Raw genomic sequence first — 16754 nt, forward strand, 5'->3', positions numbered from 1 at the left:
TGGCATCTGCTGTCCCCCCTGTTGGTCCTGGCTCACAATCAAACTGGAGAGATATTTGGCTGCCTCTTTAGAGCAGTAGTAAGTCCCTGAAGCAGAACAAAAGGGTTTTAACAGATGCCAGTGTCTAGCTCTGCCTTAATGAATCCCACTGCTGAATTTCCCAAGTGTGTTTGTTGTGTCTTCATTCCATGCAAGGATTGAGGAGAATGTCTTTGTATTTGTGTATGGTTTAAAAAAAAAAGGCAAAAAATAGTAACTTTATGAACACTAGTAATTTTTTCTAATTTAGTGGATGAGCAAATAATTTTCTAATTTATTTCATTTTTTGCAGCTCCTGGTCCTGCACTGGAGACCTTTGTAGGGGATGATATTAATACTATTCTCATTCTAAATCTCCTCAGTGGAACAGAGTACAGTGTTAAAGTATTTGCTTCGTACTCAACAGGCTTCAGTGATGCCCTAACAGGCGTGGCCAAAACCTGTAAGAATGATTTCATGCTGCTCAGATCTCTACAAGCTGGTTTTCCCTACAACTATGGCTTTCTGCAATTCTCTGAATAAATTTTCACGTGGAAGACTTTACTTTGTTTTCCTGAAATCAAAGTCTCTCTTTTATGAGACCATACCAAGTTTTTAAGTGCTCTGTTGGATGTAAGCAAGACAGGAATCATAAAGCAGATATAATTTATCATCCAAAAATATATTTGCCTAGTAGTAGATATAAATTTCCTTAATGAAAAGTCTATTTAGTGTATTTTTTTCTAGCTCCATATATAAGATTATTTGCTTTTTATATAGCTAAAGCTCAATTTAAAATTAGATTTTGACAGAAACTCTGCTGTTATTGTGATACTTTTATACTTATTTGTAATAACTGAATGTTTTAGCAGTGTCCATTATTTAGTTTAAAGTAAATTGCCTTAAGTTCTAAAATTTTGTTTTTAAGGTTCACTGCTTTTTAAAATTCTTCTCTTAGATTTTCTTGATTTTTTTTAAAGCAGCTGTGGACATTTATTTATTAAAATGAATTGGCACTGGTTTCACTGTAATAATTTTGTCTTTTTTTCTTGTATGTATTGTTAGAGGTATAAACCTATTTTTTTTATATTTAATTTTCAGTGCATTTGGGTGTGACGAATTTGGATTCCTACCAAGTCCGCATGACAAGTCTGTGTGCTCAGTGGCAGCTCCACAGACATGCTACTGCTTACAGGGTTGTTATAGAGTCACTCGAGGGTAAGCTAATAAATAATTCGATATGCAGCTACAGCCCAATCCAGCGAATTGTATTGCATAGAAATTGCATGCAGTTAGACCTGTAGACTGGTTCCTGGAATATTGGAAATGACGGACAGAAGAGAGGTGTGTACACACTGCCAGTTTCAGAGTGGAGTAGCATCCCAGTCCCTTTATGTCAAACACGTTGATAGCTTGTGCATTTTATGTCAGGGACTTTGATCTATCAGCAGAAGAAAGGTGATTACCTGAGAATTTTTATTGTTGTGAGGAACAGAGGATGGATAAGGATGAACTGAATACATCACAGTTTGTAAATATACCACAGGCAGTAGCTCTGTATGATTAGGATAGAAAGGAGAAGAGGGCAGAAAGGTAGAAAAGCTCTGAATGAACCCAGACCATGCCCACAGAATCAAAACCCCACTTTTGTTTGTTCTCATTCTATTGATGCTTCTTTTTAGCTTATAGTAGTAATGTATGGATATCCATATGGAACTCATATGGATAAACATGACACAGTTCTATGAAGTCACACAAGGAGCCTTGATGCTTTTGCACAGCATATATAGAGGGTAAATTACAGCCTCTTCAGCCTCACTGATTCTCAGGTGTGGCCAGAAGACATTTTGTGACTGTTTGTGCAGACCAGCTCCCTTATCCCAAGCAGACATCTGTGGTCTTCTAACTGGTAGCAAATTAAAACCTTGGATAACTTGAGAGAAGTGCAGTTAATGGGCTGTGTTAAAGGTGTCATGGACAGTAACAGTGATCATGTGGCAAAAAAGTCATGACCTTTCTGTGGAATGGCAAGTGGATGGTGATAAGGTTTATTTGAAGCCCTGAAATACAGACAAGCTGTTCAGATAGCAGAGATCTTGGCTCACACACATCTCTCTCATCTGGGACCTAGCCAACATCCTACTTTCTTCATATAGAACTGCCAGAATTGTTTTAGCTGAGCTGAAAGCACCTAAATGTGAGCAGAACAACCCAGAGTGTGAACAAATGTTTCTTATTAATATTTATCCTGAAGGGATTTGATTGTCAAATTGGGCATGTGTCTGGTTCAGGCAGTGATCAAATATTTTCAGACTGGTGTAACACCTGATAAGCATTGAATGACTGTTTGTCATTTTTTATGCACTCTATAAAATGTGAGATCAGTTGCTTGTATTTCACTTCTTCCTGATGCAGATTTTAAATGGTGATAAGGTTTTTCTTGTTATTAAAACATGCCTTATGCTATTTCCAGCCTTTTTCTATTGTCAATGTATCTTCCAATTCAGAATTTGGCAGAATCAGTAAATGCTATTCCTTAATGATCTTGCAAAGTGGCTACTAGTGAAAGCTGGAATATGATATCTAGTTCAGTGTGTTTTGTTGTGACCAGGCACATTACGTATGCTGAGAACCAGAGGCATAGACAAAGGATGCTACAGAACTACATAATGCAGCAACTCCCAGTTAGACTTTGATAATTTAGGACTAGATCCAAAGCCCATTCATGACAGTGTTAGTGATTTTTTATTGCCTTCAGTTCATGGGGCAAAATTAATCTGTTTTTTTCCTGAAGGTGTTTGACGTATTCCTCCACCCCTACTTAGTATGAATAATGAAATGTTACAGAAACCTCTGCACAGAGGTCAATTTTCAAAAGTAAGGGAGCATGTAGTTTATTAACTTATGCCAACCTCTTACCCTTCATGTGCTGTCACGTACACTTCTTATTTATGATTTAAAACACATTATTCAATAAAACAGTAAAAAAAAAAAGTTTTCATGGTTTCTTTTGTAATTACAGATGGGAAAAAGCAAGAAGTAAATCTTGGTGGAGGTACACCTAGGCATTGTTTCTTTGAGCTGATGCCTGGAACCAAATATAAAATCAGTGTTCACACACAACTTCAGGAGCTGGAGGGCCCTGCTGTGAGCACCGTGGAGACAACGTGTGAGTAAAACAGAGGAGACAGAGTTCAGCCAGCAGCAGTAATGCTCAGTTGCTCTTCTTGTGTTCTGCCCTTTGCCCACACATGTCCTATTCCTACACCCTTTCCTTTAGCTGAGCTATTGATTCTTCAAGTACATTGTGACTCCTCCACCGATGTGGAGGGTTCTTCCACCACTGCTGTGAAGTAATTGTTAAGTCATGTTCTACAGCTCTATTGGTCTTCTAATGAGAAAGACACAGGGGGGATGGTTTAGTTTTCTTCATACAAAGTCCCACTATGGGAAACTCTGAATATCTATGAATTTGGGGGAAAAATACAGAAAAATGAAAAGCAAAGTTTTGTTCCTGCATCTCTTGTTATTTAGTAAAATTAACTAGTGTTTGAATAATTTTCAGTTACATGGGACCTCAAAACCCAATTTATTTAAGTATTTTGAAACAAACCAACAACTGGACTTTTTAATTATTATTAGTAGTAATACAAGACAAAAAAACCCCAAAAAACAATCTCTCAGCTGTTTATGAAGTCAGGGTCCTGTTGTCATGAATTCAAAATACTACGAAGTAAAACATGAGACTACTAGAATGAATATTTTATCTTTCTTTGATCCCATTTCCAATCTCAGCATTACGTGTCTTCTCATAGTGTGTTGCTATACACCACAATACTGTTCCCTTTCTCTCAGGGTAGAAAGTGTTTCTAATTTTCTTCTTTTCCTCCCACATTTATGGTTTCACATAGGAAAAACTTGTACAGGTGCATGACTCTAATTCTTCCTAGTCCAGGGCTCATTTTCTGAGCAGTTGGCATAAAGCAAAGTTCTCCTGCTTTTGGGGAATTGTGTTTAGTGTGCTTTGCAGGCCAGGGAGCTAGGAGCCATGAGGAAAGCACACCTTGGCTTGTATGCCCATTTGAGAATGATGGTTTGTGATAATTTGTCTAAACTTATCTCACCTTAAAGGGAAACAGTCTCCAGGGTGACCTGCATCTCTTTGGTGCTGAGAGCAGCCTTTGAAGTCACCTTACAGCAGTTGTGACCCTTAAGGGGTCTGGTCCTGGGTTGCTGTGGCCATGGAGGTCCTGGGCACTACTTCTGTGTAGGTGTTTTAGAGCCCTCGCCCTTTCTGTTGCTGAAGGCACTGGGAAACCCCCATCAGCTACTGTGGGATGTGGACATGTAATGAATCCTGTTGGCACTGATCTTTCCCAAATGTAGGCTCCTTTTCTCAGGAATGCCATGTCTAACACTCTCCATTGCCTATAAATGTAACTTAGGTGTTACAGCAAATAAGTTTAGTCTTGGAGGACAGATGTTCTGTCACCTGTGGCTTCTTATGCTAAATGCATTGAATAAAAATGGGGGAAAAAACCCCTTGAACAAACGTGGAAGCTTTTCCTCCCATAGGGTTGTGGAAGTCAATGCATGTGCATTTTATCTCTGAGAGGTCAGCTGGGCTGTATTGAAAGGTGCTAAATAAAGCTGTTGCATTCAGAAAAGCTGTCAGTCAGTAATTGGATATTCACCTAGGTCTCTGCAAGGTTGAAATTCCAATGTCAATTTTCAGGAGAATAGTGAGGGACACTATCAGAAACTGTAAAGCAGCTTCAGTAGAAGTTGCTGCAGGCAGAGAGCCACAGTCCTGTTGGAGCTGGGGTCAGAGCTGTGTTACTGTCTGGAAGCATAACAAGGTCTTTGACCAAGTTCGGAAAAGTCTTCATCAGGGCAGACTGTGATCTGCTTTGAGTGCAGGCACTGGCTTGCTTTTCCTCTCTGTCTTTGCATTTTGGACTAAGATCTTCTTCCTTCCAGGTTGAATAAAGACCTACATTCTGTTACTGATGACTTTTGTTGAGAAAAGAAAAGGACACAGACCTTTTGGAAAATGAATTATGGATTCTTGATCAAGAATAGTGCTGGCACATGGTCTGCTACTCTGGAGGATCTCAAAAAGGGGCAGTTCCAGTAGCAGTTCAGTTGTATTTATATCTTTCATACTGCCTATACAGCCATTAATTGTTTTGCATTAGTAATATTCTCTTTCAGGTGAGATTTCTTGCGTGCACTCACCTACATTTATCTCCAATTGCATAACTAGTAAATTAGGGATAATGAATTTTTTTCATGTGGAGATGAGTAGAAAATGCCGTTTATTAAAGATACTGGGCTTTTAAGCATGTTTGAATATTCCTTCTTTTATTCTCCAGTACCATTTCCTACTCAACCACCAACAACTCCTTCAACACCACCTCCACCACCTACAATCCCACCTGCAAAAGAGGGTAAGTGTTCCATCTGTGAGTTTCTAGTTATTTTAAAGTGTTGATGCAATGTTTTTCTGCTTCTGATGGTATTTTAGACCTGTGGGGAGCAGATCTCACAAGGCATTTGCTATAGAAACACTGTTAAGGCAGCTGGCTTAAATTTAATGAGCCAAAAATCTGACCTCATTGTTGTACTGTTAAAATTTGCTGAAAGGGTGGTTAATATATGTAACACTTCCATTTTCCACAACTCCTAAACCATACACATTTTGCAACTGAAGCAGACATCCTAGAATAATTAAACTTCAAAAGCAGCATTATTTTTAAATATGTCAACTTTAGGTAATGTGAAAAGTATGGGCCATGTTGAGACTCTCCTCTTTAAATGCAGATTTCCTTTTATTATTATTTGAACACGTCATATTTTGTACAGCGGCTTATAATATTTCTGTGAGAGGAGTATTATTGATGGAGACTGAGGATCAAATACATCAGCTTGAAGTCTGTAGACCAAACTGACGTGTATAAATTGAGAACTTAATCCACAAGCATAGGGGAAAAAAGCCCTTGTATGTGGGTGTATTTAGAACTGCATAGGAGCAGATAATGAGGGGCTTTTGTTATCCAAAGAGTAATCAACAGAAAATGAGAAATGCAGTTTTGTATCTTCTTGCCCTATTCTCTGGATTTAGATGAAATATGAAGATGAAATATATTGAAAAACGTAACTTTGGTTTGAGACAGTTTGCTTCTGACCCCAAGCAATCAACTTGGATTTCTGCAAAGTGTTGAAGGTTCCCAGTTCCCATGAAAGAGTGAGCAGCCTGTGAGCAAATGTACAGCTCCTGCAGGCTATTTTGCACAAGAACATGCTGGATCAGATGAGACGGGTGAAACCTGCATTGCTCCTGCACAGTGCAGATGAAGTGCATTACACACTGCAGACCTTAGGGTAACTTTGTGAGTGGAATATTTTCCAGTGGGAACCTCCACAGTTGAAATTCTGTCATCTTGCTTACTGTGTCATGCTAGGAGTCTGGCATTGTATAAGTTCATGTGTGACTTTACTTAAAAACCTAAATAAAAATAGAAATGATAGGCCGGACTTTAAAGAGCCATTGAATTGTGTTCTGTGATGGGATCTGTTGGTGCAGACAATGCTCAGCTGGTTCTGCACCACACTGAAGTCCATGCCAGCAGGTCTGTTGACTGAAGCTAACATTGAGTTAACATGTATTAGCTAACATTAAACAAGGGCTTTTCATGATGGTTGCATTTTCTTAAGTGATTTTTGAGGTTTCATGAGGAGTTGAGGCATTGCTCTAATTCCAAAATTCTTGCTTTCTTCCTCAGTGTGCAAAGCAGCCAAAGCTGATCTGGCATTCCTGGTGGATGGGTCATGGAGTATTGGAGATGACAATTTCAATAAGATAATTAACTTCCTTTATAGCACTGTTGGGGCTTTGGATAAGATTGGTCCTGATGGAACACAGGTAATCAACATGTGCAGAGATGGAGGGTGCATGGACTTGACAGGGTATTTTAGACTAGACCAGAAGTGAAATGAATCAAGAAGTAACTGACATCATTTCACAGTTCAGTGAAAATATAAACTGCTCTAGGTCAGTATCTTTTTTCAATATCTTTTTATGCATACCATGTGTTAAAATTCACGATATAAATTTTTGGTAGTCTGAGGGCTAAGTATCATTTCAGTCTCGCCTAATTCTAATGACATTCAAGTTTGTTAATGTTTGGTACCCATTGTAGTGTTTATTTATAAATAAGCTGAAAATGGCACTGATAAGGAAAATTAAAGGTTCTGTTATTTTGAATCACACTCTACAGAATCTACAGTGCTTGAAATAAAATTTGCAACAATTGTTCCATTTATGTATTTGTTTAGAGAGATGCTCCAGAACATATTAGTGGCAAATATGTTACTGGTTTAAGTGTTACCTGTATAATATAGGACTTGGGATATCATTGGAAATTAATTTTAACTTGTCCAAGCCCTGAAGAATACTTAGTTTTTACCGTTTCTTGCTATATACCTATTTTTCCAGAATATAGTTTATGGTGCTTCAGAAACTTTGTCACAAGTTTAAACACAACAGCTCCTTTTAAATCAGGGGCACCACTTATGGAATATGAAGATCAATATATGCTTTGTGAGTTGTAGGGGCTTAGTGTACAGTATTGTAATACAGGGTCTTAACTCAGTAGTGTCATGTTTGACAGAGGCAATATTTCAAAATATATTCCCGAATCTTTCTATTTCTTGCTTCGTTCTTGCTCCCTAGCTTAAGTTACTTATGTGCAGTTATTAATTCATGGAGACTGAATTAAGTCCCAGCAGTTCTGAGTATGAATAACTGTACACATGTGAGCAGCTGTGACCAGGATTTTGCTTTTGGGCTTGACTGAGAGTGCTTCTGCCAAAGTGGGTATTACTGCTCTCATCCTGTTTGCTGCAAAATGGAACCAGAAAGTGTTAGATGGTTGCCAAGGTTGCAGAGAGTAAAATTGAACTTTATTTACTGAAAGCTTTCTTAAAGAGAAAAGTCTGGCTTCAATTTAAAGATGAAGCAAAGTTACAAGATAAGTCCTTGTTTTAAGTGGTCAGATTTACTTTTTGCTTACACAGTGGGTGGTGCTTTTGTAATGAACATCTTCTATGTGCACAGGTGGCAATAATTCAGTTTAGTGATGATCCCAGGACAGAATTTAAATTGAACGCATACAAAACAAAAGAGACTCTTCTTGAAGCCATTCAGCAAATAGCCTACAAAGGAGGAAATACAAAAACAGGTGAGAAAGGATGAGATTGTAATACAGATTTTTTTCCCTGCTTCTCTAAGCAGTATTTCTTTCCCATTTGCTAAATGGTTTAATTAATTACTGCAATGAAACATGCTGTCTCCACACTGGAGATGAAGGGTTGGTCTCTGAAATTAGAAAGTCTTTGTAATCTGCAGTTTACACACTTCAGCTCCTACTGCTGCATATTCACTCCACTGACCAGCAGTGGTAACAAGGATCAGGGAGAGAGGCAGGAGGGCTAAAGCAAATTAATTTGGGGGTAGTGGAAGGTGGAATGGAGACTGATATGAAGTCAGCTTGGCAAGTGAGCAGAAAAGTGATAAAGGGGAGAGGGTGGGAGGAAGTGTGCACAGCATGTAGAAAACTGGAGAGAGTGGAGTGTCTGTTTGGGTATAAGCCAGGACAGTTGAGCCTCTGTGGGATGTTTAAGATTGGGATGGGGAAAGATGTTTGCTAAGGTTGCATTTTAATTAATCCCTTAAAATAGCTTTCTGATATAAAGAAATTATAGATGAGGGTTGAAAGGGTTAAAATCTGTTTTAGTGGGAAACCGCATGTTTTATTATTTTCAGACTTCACAGAAATTTCTTGCAGCTGTTGCATTGCATCCAGTTTCAGCATTATCAAAATAATTTTCCATTTGCTACAATGACATTCTCAGTTGTTGGTGTAGACAGTGCCCTACAATCCAGAAAAGGAAAGTTTTGTTATCTTTAACCCAGCCAGCAGCTAAATACCACACAGTGCTCACTCACTCACCCTAGCCCTGGGGGGATGGGGAGGAGAACCAGAAAAGGGTAAAGCCTGTGGGCTGAGACAACAGTTTCATGACTGAAATAAAGTAAAATACAATGAAAAGTCCTTGACTCAGGGTAAGCACAGCTTAGCAACAACCAAAACATCATTATCAACATCAGCCTCATATGGAGTCCCAAACTCAGCACTGTACCAGCGATAAAGAGGGAAATTAATTATCCCAGCTGAACCCAGGACACCCACACAAATCATGTTCGTGATCTTCCCCTTCTGGATTGAAAAATGGAGGGCTGAAGCCATCAGAACTTGAAACATTACAGTCAAAATCAAACTTTTCTAAATCTTGATTTAAACAAATACAGAATGAACAAATTGACAGACTGCTCAGGACACAGCAGATTTCTCTTTTTATATATGTGTAACATGTGATATGAGAAGCCAATAGAAATTGGATTTATATCACAGTTATTGTCAATTTTTGTGTTACAGGCAAAGCCATTAAACATGCACGAGAAGCCTTATTTACAGGAGAGGCAGGCACGAGAAGGGGCATTCCAAAGGTTTTGGTTGTCATCACTGATGGGCGATCACAGGATGATGTGAACAAAGTCTCCAGAGAAATGCAACTAGACGGTAAATTGTGTGGCTTTAAAAAAAACTCTCATGTTCTTTTTTCTCATTAATTGCATCTAAGTAAGTGTGGGCATGAAGTAAGGATAGCCTTTGCTCCAGATTTTCAGTTTTAAAGAAAACACAATTGCTGAGAAAAACAGAATATCACTAGGGTATGATTAGATTCTGGATATTTTTGGTGATTAATGAAATTATTTTTTATTTTGGCAGCAGTGCTAAAATACTGTAGTAGTTAATGGAATTGTTCCCAGAATGAAGAAGTTGGGGAATATGATCCTGAGAATCTGGATTATCATCTATAAAGTGTAGTCTTGTGGTTATGAGCAAATTGAACTATTTTGTTTTCTACACAAAAGGTCCATTGAAAATTCTTATACTGTTTCTGACCTGCTCTCATGTTGCACTAATTACCTCTAGGAATTTTTTTAAAGCTTCAGTTTTAGAGCTTTAAGCAGCCACACCATGTTGTGAGTCTAAATGTAAGAGAATTAATTGTTGTAGACGTTTGCACCAAAACCGAAAGGGCACAGTGTGCCACCAAAGGATGGAAGAAAAAAACAATCTTCCTTTTAATGTGACCTGAAGAGAAATTACATTTGTGCCTTTTATTTGCTTTTAGCTTTGACAGCTATGAAGTTCCCAGTGTAGATCACTGATTTCTGAACCCAAATGTAATTGTCCAGCTTGGCTGCCTCCTTGTTTTGTTTCTAGATGCTGAGTGTAGGGGCTTCATCAATAAAGCATATGACAAAATAGTGGGCTTGCATGACCTGTTTTAAGTAGCAGTTAAGAAAACTGTGTATTTGTGAATAAATTGGAGTTTGTGTCTAAGCTGAGCAGAAAATCTTTATCTCTCAGGTAAGTTTTGCAGTTGCATTATTAGCTCCTGGCCTGGGAAGTGCCTCCAGAGAAGACAGCACTCTGTGAGGGTTCAGCTGCTGGGATTCCACACGACTTCCCCTGTCCCCTTTCCCCTGCAGCGTTTTGCACAGTGAGGTGCACATGCACTGATGGGCACCTGTGGTGGAGGCTGGCACAAAGAAGTGCTCATCTTGGATGAGACAAGGAGATATTGGTATCATGTATTAAGTCAAAGTTTGGTTATGCTTAAAGCTCTGCAGAAGTTGATGAATGCCCCTGGTCCTCATTTAAACTTAAAGATAATATTGCTTGACTGGAATAAATTTGTGACTGAGCCATGCTAGAACAGTATATCCATTAAGTATATTCAGCCTGATGTAGAGATGTTTTTTCCTTCATCTCTTATGAAAAAGAAAATGTTGAAAAACTTATGGCTCTTCTGTTGCTCCTAAAACATGTAGGTTACAGTTTCCATTTGATTTAAATCCTTTAAGTTAGGCTCATATTTTGAAAATATTCATGCTAAATATATAGAACAGATGCAACCAGTGCAGTTAAATTGCTGATGAAATGAGGATGCATTTATTTCAGTGTTCATTCATGAGGCAGCAGTGCCTTGAAATAATATATGTACTAACACATGGCACAGAAAAAATGTGTAAAGAACCTGCAGGAAATTAATTTCTCTACTTTGTATTTATTCCGTACTTGATACATGGATATTTTTGTGTAATACAGTATAGCATTAAGTTTAAAAAGTATTTAAACATATGCTAAAACTTTAAACTACTGACTAGTCATATATCTTCAAGAAAACGCTTAAGGTTTAACTTTACTAATTAAGCATAAATAGCCAGAAGAAATATTTCACAGAGAATGTTTTACTTTTATTTTAAATTACATAAGTGAATTTTCTTGTCCTATAGGGTAATAATTAAATGTCCAAATTGGTGTTTAATCAGGAAAGGAGTCAGTGCAAATACAGTTGTGTTCATATTGTATTTCCACTCTCAAAATGAATGACTCACAGGAATGTTCTTTTTTGTTTTACAGGTTTTACCTTTTTTGCTATTGGAGTGGCTGATGCTGATTATTCAGAATTAGTTAATATTGGCAGCAAGCCCAGTGAAAGACATGTCTTCTTCGTGGATGACTTTGATGCCTTTACAAAGATTGAAGATGAGCTGATCACTTTTGTTTGTGAAACTGCATCAGCAAGTTAGCCATTTTGATTTATGTTTGTTTCTAAAATAACTGCTGAGTACTGGGGAGATTGTAACTATTCATTTTCTATTAAGACAAATTCTTGATCTTTTTCATATAATTTACTGCTGGCTTTATAATTCTAATGTTATTTCTGCAGAAGATAAGGAAATGAAGGTTTTTGACTTCAAAATAATTAATGGTTGTTTCTATAAAGCCAGAATACAGCCACTGGTTGTCAAAAACTCATTTCAGATGTTGTTGACATTTCAGAATCATAAAAGATAATTATGTTTTATTTTCTAGGCTACTTTAACCCCCTGTAATAATACTGCTAACTATATTAATTGTTATTCAAGTCACATGGTTAATGTATTAATAGAGATCCAGTCATTGATGTTTTTGTTATGAAAGTAGATGAGTTGTAGCCCAAGCAAAAGCCTAAAACATACTCAAATTCTGAAATCTGTGAGAAAGCCACACTTCCATCTCTTTATGAAAATTAAAGAATAGACATTCCAGAGCAACACTTAATGACTATTGGTCAGTAATTCCCATGCTTTTAGGTGTGTGCCCACAATATATTTCCTTTGTATAAGCCAGGAAGCATGTGAACAGATGTGAACTGTGTGATTGTAAGGAGTCCTTGTGCACAGGGCTGTGAGTTATCATGAGACTGAATTTTCAGAGCTGGAAGCTAAAATGATATTGCTTGTGAGCCACCAGTTCTGAGATTTTGACCATGAGCTCTGCTTTCAATGGTAGAGAGAATGTTAAACATTGACAGTTCTCAACATTATCATTTATTGGTCACTTGTGCTTGTTTTCTAAGAGTGACCTTCAAATGTGAGGTATCCTGGCGTGCCATTTTTGGTTGATATGCTGCTTTAGGCTTGTTGGTTTCCCAGGGCACCTTTCCTGAAATATATAAGTGACCTTTCTTCCCTGCCTAAAGAAATGTATAAACCAGATTTGCAGTTATTTAAAATGTGAGCACACATCTTAAGGATTATTTTGGTCTCTCTTGCTCATGGAAACTATTGTGGCGTTTAAAAAGGTACAGATAATATCAGCTGCAGTACTTGAACTTGAGATGGGTTAGCCTGGAGAAGCTCACAGAGAATTAGGGAACACCTGGTTAAATCCCCGTATAAGACATACTTTATTTTATGCAACAGGCAATGAATTTTTTGGGTTTTTTTCCAACAAATTTGAAATTGCTGAAGAGATTGTGAAGGCAGGTTTATAGGGAGGATTAGACAAATTAATGGACAAGAAATCCATAAAAATATATTATATGAAGCACACAGGGAGCAACCCTTAATATCCTTGCTACAGCCCTTGGGGATCCTGAGAAGCATTGACAGAATGGAGCAGAAAGTGGCCAGGTTTGCCTGTCCTTCCTACCCAACCTCTCCTTTTGCTGCTTTTGGGGGTAGAGTGCTAAGTTTAAGTGCATGATTGTTCTGACTCAGTAGGACATCTCTTGTATTCTTAAATATATCTTTTTTCCTTTACAGCCTGCCCACTGGTAGTTAAAGACGGCAATAATTTTGCAGGTACAGTATTTTTGTGTTCATTTTTGTTTCAAATTTATGGAATATTTTCATTACATTATTTTCACAGCATTAGGCAATACATTTCCCTTCATGCTAACAGGCAATGAAACTCTTAGATACAATTGGCATTGTATTTTTATGTATCCTCTGATGCAGTATTAATTTAAATTAATAAAATATGCCTTTTGATATCTTCCAGGATTTAAAATGATGGAAATGTTTGGTTTGGTTGAAAAAGAGTTTTCAGCTGTGGAAGGGGTTTCCATGGAACCTGGTACATTTAATGTTTTTCCGTGTTACAGACTGCACAAGGATGCTCTGGTATCCCAGCCTACCAAGTATGTATTCACATATAAATACTCAAAAAACACATGAAGATAATTTTCTAGTGCAGGCAATTACTCATTTCAGCTACTAGTATTTTTAAGTCAGAAGAGCAGAGGTGCTAGTGTATATCTGCAATATACTGATGAGTAGGAAAACTGTTTGGTGCTCTGACCCTTCAATCAGTTTAATTCAAAAATAACAATTGTAGGTAAAATTAGGTAAGCCCACTGGCTATTTTAGTTTTCCCACAAGCCTGTTTCAGGTTTGTGTCTGTGTAACACCTGGCAATTTCATGCAGGCCCATGTCTGGGCAGATTCCAGTCTGCAGCACTTTGTGAAGGGTGCCTCTGGAATGCAGGTTGAAATCTCAGAGAGTTCAGCATGTCCTTGAAGCAAGGGTCAGAATGAGAACCTGCTTCAGCTGTCCTCAGTCACTTCTACTGCAGTCTGTGTCCAGGCATTGGTTACAAAGGAAGATTAACAGCCTTGTGTTGAAGTGAATCTGTGTGAGCCCCATCTAGTGCCCTCCTAGGAGGCAGGACATCTTTCAGTCACAAGGTCTGTGTCTTGGGAGGGTTATGGAGGAGGCCATGGAGAATCCCCTGACTGAACTTTTACAGTCATTCCCAGAGGGGAAGTGAGGGAAGCCCTGTTTCTTGTATAAGCAGTGTCTGTGTTATGTTGGGTTTCTCTCAGTCCAGACCCCCACTCCATTTTAAGTAGCACCAGAGAGAAGCAGTGGCTCTGATGGATTACACGTGGGAAGGTTAACGAAAAATATTCTTTACCTAAGATAAATAAGAAAGAAAAACAGTGGGAAATTGAAGGTTTATATTAGGTGTCATCAGAGTATGTGATTGTCTTGTTGTGTCCCAGTTGGAGCTGTACTTCTTGGTGCTGCTTCACATTCTCCTTGTTTTGTTTCTCCCTGGGCCGTGATGAACGGAAATGTTGAGGCATTAACACTTCTCACTTTTTTCTCTTTCTGCTTCTCTCTAATTTGATATGCTGCCTTTATATGCTATCCTCTAGCTGCCACCCCAGCCCAGTCTTACTGCTTCATTAGACTTTTACTCCTTTTCATGGTTCAGAGAACATCTTTCTCTTGATGATCCACAGGTATGTCTGAAAAATACCACTTGGCTTTGTCACTTCATCTGTATACTGAATGCCATTCATTTTATTCTCCTTTTTGAGCTTTGTATCCCCAAACCTTGCATTTAACCCACCCTGCTTATTGAATTTGCTTTCATTCTGTACAATGGACACACTGTAAAGGCTTTTTTCTTTTATCTATTGAGTTCCCCCTCTTTCTCTATAGGAAATGGGCAGTGTAACATCACATCTAATAATCTACTGACACTGTGCAGAAGATATTGATGATATATCGTGTTAAATCTCTTTTCAGCATGATTGATACTATGTGCCAGAAACACTTAAAAAAGAATATTTCATATTTGGGGAAAATAAATTGTTTGAATAATTCTTGAGTCTTCTTTCAGATCCCCTTACTATGGTTTTAATGAATCAGACTAATTAACATTTAACATACAGTCAGTTGTCTCAGACACTTGTCCAAATGTTTCACTTTGGGATTTGACAACAAAATGTTAAATTCAACTTGAAGTAAGAAATAATGAATTTTTGGAAATGTAACTTTTGAAGGTCCTGATATAAAGAAGATAAAAGAAAGTACTTCTTTTATATCATAAACTTCCTCTTTCTTCTGCATAAATTGTAGGAAACCAGATTGCATTTCAGTATGTGATCTGTTCTGACTTCACTTTCTTTTGTATTGGCTTTGAAATGTATAAACTCCATTCTCTATATTTTATAAAGCTTCCTATAACAGTCTGCCATTCCTAATTTTAATCAATTTCTAATGGTTTAATGACAAAGGACATGTCTATTGAGACTGGTCTTCCAAGCAATTTCCATTGTCTCCTAAATCAGACAATTTCTAAGGTCTTGAGAGTGGCTATTGTTTTTTAAAAGCTTTGAATATAATTAATTTCAGCTTTACTTACTTCCTGACCTCTGATTTGATCTTCAAATAAATAAAAAAAAAGTTAAATTTTAAGGTCGATTTTGTAAATTTCAAGGGGGACAATAACTTTTACTTTCTTCATAAACATACTTTCAGAGTTATCAAGTTGAGTAGATTTTATAGAAACTTATATCGCCTCTCAGTCTTGATTTATAAGTAAATATACAGAGTAATAGAAGGCATGTTGAGTGAAATTCTGATGAGTAAATCACCAGATTTAATGTTGTTTCAGTTTCAAACACATTATTTCTCTTACAGGTATTTGCATCCTGAAGGTCTCCCTTCTGATTACACCATCACGTTTCTCTTTCGGATTCTGCCGGACACACCGCAGGAGCCCTTTGCTCTGTGGGAAATTTTAAACGAAGCATATGAACCACTGGTTGGAGTTATTTTAGATAGTATGTGCTTTGTGTTTTATCAGTGATTTTAACTGTACAAATGATTAATTCTGTGTCTAGTTTTATTACTGCCAATGCTTCAATCTGCTACCAGAACCACCACCTGAATCTGGCAGGGAGTAATCTCTAATGCATGGTTTTTAGATTCAGTTTAACTGAGTTTCATTTGGAGGTAGAGTCAAATTTTGAGTTAACTGCTTTAAACTGGATTCCAAGGATCTATACTAGATGCAATTTGATGTGATGTGAGGTACTCATCTGCTTTTAAGATTTCCAGAGCTTTGAATCTGATCCTGATCAAATCTGTCTTGATATAAGCCAGTGGTAGTGGGAGAATATGTAGAGGAATGTAGTCTGGTGAAAAGCAGAGTTAGGACCACAGACATGAACTCTTGGTGGCCCTTCATTTTTGCTTGGTTTTACTTTCACAATTGTGAAACAGGGATTATAATTTATGAGGTTTTACTGTTGAGAAGATGAAGCTCCTGTGATACCTGTTCTTCATAGCTGCCAGTTTGTCACCTTGACGTAGGTGCGAATTAGGTATTTAGCCAGCTTGAGGAAGGGTTTTTCTTGTCCAGCTCTCACAGAGAACAAATGAAAGAGTAGAACCAGGTAGACATGGATGAGGTAGACTCAGAACTGCTGGTCCATCTTTTCTGTCAAACTGATATATATTTCTCTGATATAACTT

General features: G+C 37.7%; 1 protein-coding gene across 1 annotated transcript in view; it reads left to right on the forward strand.

Moving 5' to 3' along the window:
• COL14A1 (collagen type XIV alpha 1 chain) overlaps nucleotides 1–16754 on the forward strand; it is a 114544-nt gene that overhangs the window by 62084 nt on the left and 35706 nt on the right. The window contains exons 23-33 of the mRNA XM_041407562.1: nucleotides 332–481; nucleotides 1120–1236; nucleotides 3041–3187; nucleotides 5394–5468; nucleotides 6804–6943; nucleotides 8138–8261; nucleotides 9519–9662; nucleotides 11577–11741; nucleotides 13247–13285; nucleotides 13485–13623; nucleotides 15918–16060. Of these exons, the coding sequence (XP_041263496.1) occupies nucleotides 332–481; nucleotides 1120–1236; nucleotides 3041–3187; nucleotides 5394–5468; nucleotides 6804–6943; nucleotides 8138–8261; nucleotides 9519–9662; nucleotides 11577–11741; nucleotides 13247–13285; nucleotides 13485–13623; nucleotides 15918–16060 (1383 nt within the window). The remainder of the gene's footprint in view (nucleotides 1–331; nucleotides 482–1119; nucleotides 1237–3040; nucleotides 3188–5393; nucleotides 5469–6803; nucleotides 6944–8137; nucleotides 8262–9518; nucleotides 9663–11576; nucleotides 11742–13246; nucleotides 13286–13484; nucleotides 13624–15917; nucleotides 16061–16754) is intronic.

This window comes from Onychostruthus taczanowskii, unplaced genomic scaffold (genome assembly GCF_017590055.1).
Source record: "Onychostruthus taczanowskii isolate IOZ18803 unplaced genomic scaffold, ASM1759005v1 scaffold27, whole genome shotgun sequence".
Taxonomy (NCBI): Eukaryota; Metazoa; Chordata; class Aves; order Passeriformes; family Passeridae; genus Onychostruthus; species Onychostruthus taczanowskii.